General features: G+C 45.7%; 1 protein-coding gene across 1 annotated transcript in view; it reads right to left on the minus strand.

Moving 5' to 3' along the window:
* CHCHD3 (coiled-coil-helix-coiled-coil-helix domain containing 3) overlaps positions 1-8,574 on the minus strand; it is an 878,604-nt gene extending 870,030 nt beyond the window's left edge. Inside the window, exon 1 of the mRNA XM_085653592.1 lies at positions 8,300-8,574. Coding sequence (XP_085509718.1) covers positions 8,300-8,380 — 81 coding nt within the window. The 5' untranslated portion in view covers positions 8,381-8,574. The remainder of the gene's footprint in view (positions 1-8,299) is intronic.
* Positions 8,575-11,577: the final 3,003 nt, after the last annotated feature.

Raw genomic sequence — 11,577 nt, forward strand, 5'->3', positions numbered from 1 at the left:
AATATGGCACTAAACCCTAGTGATTATCGTAATATATGGGGGCCCTGATATTTGCTCATCACTGTAACTGAACTGCGATGTGGACATATTACTTTTACCACACTATCCTGACTGCGCTGTATGTCCTTGCATTCTCCATTGTCTGCTGTACTACATGTCATTTGCTCTAATGTTGTAATGTGTAAACGGTAAAACTTTAATACACAGATTAAAAAAAATAAAAATAAACAAAAAAGGTAGACGCCGTGGTATAAATCGAGCGAATGGGTAAATGCCCTTTGCCTACAAGTAAAAGTTAACATGAAACAGGTCCAATTGCAGGATAACATTCAAAGAATGGCCAGTTTTTATATTTTTTATATTAAGAATATGTTTATATTATTGTAGGTCCATATAAAAGAGACACTCGCGTGCATAACTAAATGTAAACTAAAGGTAGCAAAAATGAGAACACGAGATATGTGACGTGACCAAACTTAAAACTGAATAAAGAACATTTAAAAAAGATAAAAACAAATAATAAAAAGGTACTAGAAAAGACAAACTGAGTTCATCATTGCTTACTCGGACTCTTACTTCTCCCCCTTTTAAAACGAGAAAATAAATTAAGGGAAACTTTCTATGAACATATACCCCACATATAGGAAAACTATGCTGCTGCTTACAGGCAGCCAAATGCGTCACAGCTTCAGAATGGACCACATTGACAGTTGGTCCCACAGATCATGGTGATGGTCTAGTGAATGAAGTATGATGCCCCACAAACTATACTTACATTGTGAAGACCTAAGAATCTATTTTACGGACCGAATTTCATTCTGCCCTTCTCATAATTACACCCTGACCTACACACAGAACCAAGAAAGGAAGCCAACGCTCACAATCTTTGACAAATTCAATAGTGCTCTGAATCATTCTCCGATCCCCTCACATTCTAGTGAGGAACGCAAACAAGAAAAGGTTGGCCCTTACCAAACGCATGCCTGGGGGGCAATCCGGTCAAGGGGGATAGCATAATTTTATAAATCTACTGTGTGGCATATCAGAACATTTGTCAGTCAACCACATTAATACATTGGGAGACGGAGGAATTTTTTTTATATGATGGTCTTCCGTTCACTTTTCTTCAAACCCTTTGTGAGTCCGATAATGCAACTGAAAAGAAGATGGAGGCAGGAGAGATCTGTTTAATTATTATTTTTATTGACGTTTTTCCAGCCAACAGTGTGAGCTTGAAACATGACACATGCAATAATATCATGATGTAATACGTTGTGTATACTCTCAAGAGGCTGCCAGGGTAACCAGCAGTCACCTGGGGACCCCTTACAAGGGCCCTCCAAGTCTGCCCCCACCCCGGAAATGTGACTATTCTGGGGTTCCCCCCCCATTACACTATCCGATAGATGACCACAGTTGACCCGGACAGGACTTTGTTGATCAGTAAGAGCCAGTCCATAGTACTCTCTCCACATTACTCAGACCAGATCAAATGTTCTGGGGCAGCCTCTGGCTGCATATACAACTTTTTCTGCCCCACATATGTGTCCATCCCATCAGGTCACTGATTCTTAGGCGACATAGTGGGGGACCTCCAGGTCTTGGCGATATCTCTCTTCACCACTTTCAACCCCAATGAGCAGAAAAGGAACTTTTTACTAGGGAGGTCAATATCCCCAGGGACATCCAAAAGTACGAATTAAGGATGGTACGGTAAGTCCTCCTCAATGATGGTACTAAGTTCCTGCAGGATCAAGACCCAGTATCCCTGAATGTCCGGGCACCCCCCCCCCCAAACCCACAGTGGAGTGTTGCTAGTAACCCTCCCCTTTCAACCCATGAGGGCACGCACCTTGTCCCAGGCTGCCATAGCAACCCGAGCAGGAGCAAGCAGGACTCCCAATGCCCTTACCACCATAGAAATAGTGTTACCATGTGTACTCGACCATGGCATATCTGTACAGCCGCACAGGTGGATCTTCGACCGGGCATGAACCCAGTCATTAACTGTCAGAAGCTGAGAGAGCAAGTAGTATAACTGTAGGTGCGGTAGGGCACTCACCCCCCTTAATGAACACGGATAGAGGGGTTTTAGAGCTATCTGGGGCGGAGGTATTCACACCTCTCTGTCGAGCCTGAGAAAGGAGGAATCAGAAATCATGTAGGGTGTATTTAGCAAAACATAGAGCTGTTTCAAAAGAGAACATTTTTAAAATGACCTTGCTTCCAAGAAGTGTCAGGGGCAATTTATGCTATCTAGCCACGTCGCTTTGCAGCCGCTACAGGTTGGTCCTCATGAACCGATACGGGTTTGTGAGTATCACTATTGTTTGGTCCCCCGCACCAGTGGGAACGTCTTGGAAACCTCCTGATTTATTCGTACCACCACTGTAGGCTTCAGGTACAGCAAGGTCACTCAAGTGCAAAAGCGGGGTCTAAAACTAAAGCATTTCTGGATCAGTGTCTGGTATGGCCAGTGGACTGAACCAAATGCCTTTTCAGCATCAGTAGAGACTATGGCCAGAATATACTATCAATAAGACAGAGAGACTGCGACACTGCAATTGAGAATCAAGCATGCGTGTGCCAGGAGACAGGTACAACCTATCAGAAGACACAGTGATGCAAAGACTGGGAGACAGTTATATCAGGACAAGAATATATCAACATAGGGACAGAAGACCTGCACACTAGAGAACAACACAAAAACCACACTTTATCAAACAATGAATGACAAAGACAGATCCTCAGCCAGTATTTAACCAACTCCATGGCAAGGAGGCATGCACTTGGAAAAGGACGGATGGAGCATAGACAGGGAATATGCACTTTCGAGATCAGTAAAGAAAAAAATCCAAGATTGAGTCAAGGGCCCAGTAACATGGAACATATCCATCCTGAAACAATCATTAAATACAAAATGAAATAGCGGTCACAGTACTTCTGAAACTCTAAGAGAGCGAAAGACATCAGGGCTGGAAGAGTCATACACAAACAAATATGATGGCCCTTCCAGCACTGAAATCTACAATAAGACAGGTGCACAAAACTCTCTGAAAGGGGGCACATTGAGAGGGCTGCAATGCACACGACCCTTACAATAAGAATTGTCTACTCTACACATTTAGCCAAGTCAATCGCGCCTGATACACCTTGCTGCCACTGTGTTTAAGATTAACATTCAGATGTGTCAGGAAAGGATTTGCGCTGTTGACTGGACGAGGTCATGGGACAGAGCAGAACACAAAATACAACACAGTCAATGATAGTTGAAATGCAGTGGAACATCCACATACGGACAAAGAGGCATTTACACTGATATGGGAAAGTGAAGAAGAAAGATTCCTTCCCACCAGAACAAAAGACCCACATACTGGAACAGGAAAATACACTCATTATCAGAGCACCCACACAAATCTTGAAACACCATTGATAATAGGCAGTTTGGATATAAAACAAGCCCTCTCAAACCTTTGTGACCTGTACAATGGTCAATAATCACATGAGGACCATAAACAGTTTTAGATTAAGGGGGGGGGGGGGGGGGGGGGAGCGTCTCATGAATTAAGAATTCTCTGACGCAATGCCAAGGATGACACATGCGCTACAAACATAGAATGGTCAAGGAGACAATAAGCAGACAGACGTGTCAGAGAGACCCTTTTACGCAGGGTACAAGTCAAGGGTACACGGCGTCTACCCACTCTTTTCACATGGTGGACACTGTCTACCCTGCCAAGAGGTTGTCCTACCTCCATAGAAATATGCTGTACTCGTTCCGGTGTAATTTTCAGACACTAGGACACATTCAGCAGCGCCTGCAAGTGGCCCACTTTTGTTCAGAACAGCAACGTGCAGGCAAGGAGAGGGCTTACCAGGTTTCAGCTGGGGCCATAACAAAAGGCAGAAGTTAAAGGGCTATAAGGATTCCTTTTTTTGGACTATCCTGGTTTGGAGCAATCAGGGGCCTCACTCCTAAGTGCAATGGACGGGAAACAAAGGCACACAGCTTATCACTTCACAGGTACTTACAAGAGGCATGCTTTTGACTTTGTTCAGTCCCTGTTTATAAGACATATGCATGCACTGTGAGAATGTTGGATGTGTTGGTCTGTTCCAGTATTTACACAAATAATTGTAATACCACCATTTTGTTTTTTTCTTTTATAGTGCTATAGTGATACTCATACCAATGCAGGGTGTCAGAGTGCTTTACATCACTCGTACACATTATGCATGGGCAATAAATCATATGTGAGGCAAAATCAATGTACAGTATGTATTACATAAGACAGTGAGGGTTACAAGATGTAGGGGCCACATGTCCTTCATAGCTCACTGTGCAATATTTGTAGGATTACAATTCATTTACATAAAATAAAACTGTCATTTGCGTGTTACATATTGTGCCTTGCCGGAGACATATTAACCCTCTTATGCTACTATGATTCAAAACGGGAGCTAGACAAAACACAGATTTCTACAGGAAATCCGTAACCCCCAGATTTTCCTTACCATTACTTTTATTTTCTGAGATTTAGTTGCCATACAAAGATCTCTGCAGCAGGCGCCTTAATCCTAGAAAATATTTTAAAATTAAGACTTTGCAAACACTTAAGCAGAACAGACCGGATCTACTGCTACGTTTTTCCTTGTTGCCAATTTCTTTGTGGTAGAGTTTTTAAAAAAATAACGAATGCGTTGAGGCTCAGATTTTGTGTCAGGGTTGCATCCCTTTTTGGGACAACCCCGACTCAATCTCATTTTGTTAAATATTGTAATGCGCTCAAATGTACTCATGATAGCCCTGTCAAACATGTGTGAAATCTTAAAATGAGATGTAGCTTCTCGTGATGTCATGGGTTGTGATGCCACTTTCTGCGATACATTGTGATGTCACACGCTATGACGTCACTTGCACACTGCCTAACTTGGGTAGTCCCCTCACTTCTGTTTTTAGGTCTCGCCTGGCGAACGCAGCGCGAAAGCGCTGTCGCCAGCAAAATCTATTGTTGCTGACTTGCCTCTGAAGTGGGACAGGAGATGGGCACGCGCAGGGCTTTTGGCAATTGGAGCCTGTGTACGCGCACAGCCACGCAGTGTGCACATCTCCTGTCCCCCTTCCGTCCTCAGCAGCCTCATGCACTTTCACTTTCCATTTCACTACTACCACTCATAATAATAAAACTTGAAGAAGAAATAATAATTAAGGCTTGCATGGCACACACCATAATTAATCCTCGCTCAGCGGTGGCGGATCAGGCGCTGTTCTTCGGAGGAGGCTCTGGTGGCAGAAGGGCGCCCCCACATCTCCGGTGGTTCCCGGGGTCCCCTTGCAGCGTCAGCGCTTCCATGCGAGGGTAGTACTGAAGGGACTGTGCACGCTTCGTCGCGCTGTGACCGCGTCGCTGCCACCAAGCTTGCTTGAGCGCGGCTCCGCTGTGCGTGCTCCCGCCACCGGAGGATCGAAAGGCGACAGCCGCCGCAGCGCTCTGCAATGCAACCCACAGGGGCACGACCTGCCCCGGTAGAGACAAGCAGCGTGCCATGGGAAGAAATTAACCCCAGTACACTGCTTTAGGAATAACAATTATTCCTCCTCACTGACAGAAAGATGCACCGCCCACTAAAAGTCTTGTCAGTGAAAGAAATCCAGCAGCCCTGGGAATGGGTCAGCAACAACAGCAAGGAATGGGGCCCTCTCAAAACGCCCTGCTCTCTGAAGCCAGCCATCCTCGAATATCTTCAACTTGAGGCTCATAGCGCCCCCCTCCAGGGCCTCATTTGGGATAGATAAATGCCTCCCCCCCACAAATCAGGCGTAAATACAACATAAAGCTTCCATAATGATAACACCCATGGAGCCCCCTCTCCCTCAGATCAGACCTAAATACAACACAAAGCTCCCCTCACGCTCCAACTGTCATTTGCGCAGGCTGAGTTTAAAGAGACAGGGGCAGCCGGGAGTTCAGACATCCCGGCCCCAGCCCCACCCACGAATTATGAATGTTGGCTGCCATGGCGGAGTACAAAGACACCTGCGCCCCTATTGCCTCTGCCTCCCAAAGCCCCGCCCACAACATGCTATCAAGGAAAAGCTTCAGCGACAAAATGCAGACAAGAAAACCAGTCTCTGCTTTTGGAAAGTGTTCTTGTCGGTGATAAGTACCTACGTGGGATACTGTTCGAAGTGTACGTTATATGGATATTCTAAACAAGCATTTGCAATGGAATAGGTCTCGCATTCATGAGAGTTTAGGCTATTGGCAATGTTAAATGCCTTTTATTTATGTATTAAAAATCAACACATAAATAAAAGGCATTGTCATTTACAATGCCAATAGCTCAAACTCTCGTAAATGCGAGACCTATTGCATTGTAAATGCTTGTTTAGGACTTGTGCCCTTGGAAGTGAGCAAGACTGACCCTGGTTAAGAGCAACTCCTTTGGGATGCTGTAACTTACAAGACACAATAGAAAGGCAAACACTATGCCATATAAAAAAAAAAAGTTTGTAACAAACACATACTAAAAAAACACAAAGCTTTAAAAAGAATGCACATCTGGTATGTTGGTTGCCTGTGAAGCACTTTCTGCCCCCTCAAGCCAACCCAAAACCTGGGATGGGGGCACTTTTAACGTGCATTTGGGCAAGATAAATGTATTCATTCTACACAAGTAGAATCTTCGTGAAGTCTTTTTGTTTTTTTAAACACGATGGTGTGTTACAGTAACATTACTGATCTATACATGTGATAATATCGCTAAGCTAGCCAAGTATGTTCATATAAAAAAAAAAAAATAGGTTTTGTGTTTTCATAAATGCATTTCTCACAAACGAGCTTATTGTCATCTGAATATGGTAACGCACGAATTTAGTTTGGTTTTATTTTCTAAGACGGTCTCAAAAACCTGCTCAGTTTGTGCAGAAAACCGTTATACCTTAAGCTTGCACACATTCTCCAAGCTTAGGAACATTGTCATCCAATGTTGTGTTTCCATGTGTGATGTTTGTGTGGGCATTAAATCACGAGCCAGTGAACAACTGACTGCTAATGGAATGCCCACACAAACATCACACGTTAAGCTGACTACTAGGTATGTGTGTGATTATGTTACAAGAACATTTCTTCTTTAATGTTTACAGTTCTTTTTCTGTTTTATTTCGCATCAATGTGGCCTGTTTTGTTTATATAGAGAGAGGATTTGGTACAAGAAAAGCTTGAGTGCATTTGCAAACTGTTTTTATGCAATGTTCTGTTTCCATGTATGATGTTTGTGTGGGCATTCAATTACCAGTCAGTTGTCCACTGGCTAGTATGGAACCACCATTGGGGTTGCCAATCCCATTAAAGTTACTTTCAGTCTCTTACTGAGCCACCTTCGCAAAATAAAACATGTGTGTCTGCAAACCTGACGGCGAGTAATTTAATTGTTTAGAAATGGTTTTGATCCTGAAGCCTCATGCTGCCAAGCAACAGTCTATTATGATCCAGCCGACGCACGTGGCGACAGTCTCCTCTCTAGATTGTTACGCTTGGTATTACAACATGAGTGTTTCTCGAATACAACTACAAAGTGCAGTCTAAACAGCCCAACTGTGATGCGGTCACGTAAAACTTCCATTTTACTTGTTGCCTTGTAAGGAAAATGCCACGAGAAATTGTATTTGAAGTGATACTTTTAACACCACACCTGATTGCATTAGATTACTCTACTGCCAGATAAACCCAAAAGTAATACTTCCCGATACCACATGCTGCAAGAAATCGCTCCTTGAAAATAGACTCGGGCGCAATTATTTTCCGGTAACGAACTAGGACAGTTAACTTATATAAAAGTCAACAAAAAAAGTAAGGATTTTCCTGTGAGCAAGAAATTACGAACCTGGAAGTAATCCAACAAGAACAGACCCTGTCATTCAGAATACACGAAATTTGGTACACACAAAAATAAACTACACTGACCATTACTTTTTAAGGATATAATCGAAATTAGATTTTCCTCCACGGGCTCAAATATTTATCATTCATAAGGCATACAAAGAGCATCTTAAAGCAAAAAATGCCCAAAGTTCTCGAGTTTAGCCTCCTGGGAACACTTGAAACTGCTGTCTCGTTACCCATTTAGAATGCAGCCCATTTAAATGTATTCAGAGTACTTAGAGGAAAGTACCGAACACCACTTTCTTGACCCGCATTAGTGAGTTCACACAGGACAATATTCCAGCTAAGGAAGTTCGAGGGTTCACATTAGGAAGTCAGTGCTCCCTTGCACCCAGAGGTCTGGGCTCACTCACCCTGATGCCCTTCACCACAGTGATGTTATCGTTCTCGTCAGCCTCGAAGGAGACGCGCCGGGTGCTGCTGTTGCCACCCATTGTGCCGGGGCTGGCAGTAGGTGAGAGGCGGGGAAGCTGCGAGCTGCAAGTCACCTCTGCCGTTCACAGGCGGCCACGGCCAGCCTCCGCGAGACAGTAGCGGGCAGCGAAAGGTGAACACGCAGTGCCTGACAGTATGCCCTTCCCTTCAGCCAGGCCTCTGCACTACTAAACAATGTGCGCCACCATTGGGTGAGAGTTCTAGAAGGCTAGCACTCATTGGATAAGAGGCGTGAGTGGCGCTCTGTTAGAGCAGCAGTTAGGGAAGTTTTCCAGCATGAGCCGGGCCGGCTGGCAGGCAGTGGTGGAGTCTGTTTGGCTACTACACGTGTGCTCTTTAACAACTCTGAGCAGGTTTTCTTTTTTTTGTGAAGTTTTATAGAGCGCGAATTCGACCAGAAGGTGCGCCTCACATGAGCACCAGTTACATTACAGATTCCAAACTCGCACCTGACAGATGTTTAGCGGGTCCCAGTGCTTTTAACGGTAAAAGAAGCAGGTACTGAAAAAATTGAGCTATGACCGAGGGGGCGTGGCGAGGAGGCGGGTCTAGGGGGTGGAGCCAAGCGCGGGGCGCCTGGGAAACATTTTCTGGAAATCAAGATTTTCATAGTGAGTATTAAATTGCAGTCACTGCAGTTAATGTTGCATTTCTGAAGTCATATAAATAGTGAAAAATACTAATATCACACAAAAAATTAGTGTAGCAAATGAGCCACGTCCAGCATAAAAGGGTATCTACCTGGTCTTGCATGGTGTGGTAGCGCACTGACTGTCATTTAGAGACAGAACATTTTCCATTGACATGACCACTAAATTTGGAAAGACATGCAGTTTTACTGATAAAGCTATACAGCGTACCAAAGACAATGTGTGTAATCGGGTTCCAGCCAGTGGCGTAGCCAGTGTGTCATGATCCTGAGTACAAGGAAGAAACTGATCACTGCTTCTGTTTGATCTGTGGAATACAGCAATAATCTGGGTTCAGTAGGCAGGGTGGAATGGCCGAAGCTGCTGTGGTGTCCAGGCCTGGCAGGACACGCGCTGCGCTGAGGTTAGGCCTCTGGCATTATATCGCAGCAGTAATTGAGGGACACACACGCAGTATGATAAGTGTGAGCCAAAGACCCATAGCGGTCTTGTGCTCCTTTATTTATGCCTTCGGGCAAGCCCGCCCTCAGGGTGCGTGCCTGTGTGCTACAATGTAAAGTGCGGGTCGGGTGGCACCGTCACTACATCCCTCCAATCTTTTAGATGCTAAGATCCTTTATTGTTAAGTATTCAGTCTTTATACATGCAGCACTCAAAGTCTCTTAGTCTTTGGCTGGGGGCAGGATTCGGCCGAAGACCATACCTCTGGCTCCGGGAGTTGTTCTCCACTCCTATGCCTCCAGCATCCTCTTCCGATGACGGTGAGCTCGCGCTCGGGTTTATCTGTTCTACACCAGCCGGTGATTCTCCTTCTGGACGCTGCAGCGCCGTTGCCTGACTGCTTCGCGGGGTGCTCTGTGGTACCATTTCTTCTCCCCCATCTTCTAGTCCAGTCTCTTCCCCTGTTGCTGTGAGTCTGACTCCCACTTTCTTAAACCAGGATACATTCCTTGTGACCACTCGGGTCTTGTGCTTGGCTGACACCATGGTTACCTGCACATTGATGACCTCCCACAGCTCTGGCTCATACAGGGTGCGATACTTCCATCCCAGTTATCGGTCCTTCACAATGGCCCGGTCCCCAACTTGAAGGTCCATCGTTTGCGCCCGGCGTGCTTGGCTTGCCTTGTCGTTGGTGGCTCGTCTTCTGGCTTGTGTAGAGTCTTGATCCAGCTCAAGTGGACTACAGGACGGGTCAGCAGGAATGCTGTCCCGAGGCACTTTCTGGAACAGCACTGTGTTGTGCAGTGCGGTGTCTGGCGGTATGCACTTAAGAATTGCTGGAGGCAGTGTTCGACATCATCGCCCTTTTCAATGCCAATTCTAAGAGCCCTGTTCAGAGTCCGCATGAAGCGTTCAACCACTCCATTCGCCTGCGGCCACTGTGGCGTAATCTTGCGGTGTCGAATGGTGCGGGATGCTAGGTACTCCTTGAACTCTCTCCTTTGGAAGGGTGGGCCATTATCTGACTTGATTTCTTACAGAAGTCTCATCATCGCAAAGACGTGGTCGAGCGTGGCCTTGACCTGGGGAAAAGCCGTCGATGACACTACCTCTACCACAGGGAATCTTGAGTGGGAGTCAATGAGGACCAGGGTGCTCCGCACATCGGGGAACGACCCATAGTTAATGCTGACTTGAGTCCATGGCACAGGACATAGCGCTTTGGTGATGACCGGATGCGGTGCCGGGTCACTTCCGGTGATGTTGCACCAGTGGCATGTGCGGATGGCTTCCTCGACCATAGTGTCCATGCTGGGAAACCATACCTTACTTCTGAGATGGGCTTTAGTTTTAGCTATCCCTTGATGCTCCAGACAGACCACTCTCTCTTGAAGGCTCCTGGGGATTACTAGGATGGTGCAGCGCAGGACAATCTCATGAAGTCCCTCGCTGTGTTCACTTTGGGCCATCCAAAGCTGTTGACGGAACAGCACGTACTCCATCGAGAAACTGATGCCAGCTCCCATCCACCAATGTTGATTTGACCTTGGCCAGACTTTTGTCGGACTCAGTGGCTCTTCCAATGTCCTCGAGCGTGAGCGCATTTGGGCGAACTCCTCCATGTTATCCTCATCGGTCAGGTTGTGGAAATATGGATTTTTCTGGTCAGTTATGTCCCCTATCTTGGACCCCAACGGTTCTATGTGCATGTTACAAGTACATGTATGTTCCCTCCAGTTCCAGTTATGAAGACGCAAACACATGTGCGTCCACCGTCAACATGTCCTCTTTCAGATCCGCCATGAATAGGCCGGATATTCCATTCCTAAGTATGAAAGGCCACCAGCTTTATACAGTTCACTTATGCCATTTTACAGTCCAGGCAAGTAGGCCCTGATTCTGTCATCAAGCTTTTCTTGCTTTCTGCCTCTGAAGCTCCAGTCTGAGCCTGCATCCGTGACCATGAACTTTGTCTCATTCCCTGCGCGGCTCTCGAAGCCTGACATCAGCCTGTTGCCTGCCAAGAAACTGTATTTCACCTTCGAAATTATCTGCTCCGCTCCCTGCCCAATGCATTCCTGTCTAGTAGTTTAAGTAAACAT

Source organism: Triturus cristatus, chromosome 4_1 (genome assembly GCF_964204655.1).
Source record: "Triturus cristatus chromosome 4_1, aTriCri1.1, whole genome shotgun sequence".
Taxonomy (NCBI): domain Eukaryota; kingdom Metazoa; phylum Chordata; class Amphibia; order Caudata; family Salamandridae; genus Triturus; species Triturus cristatus.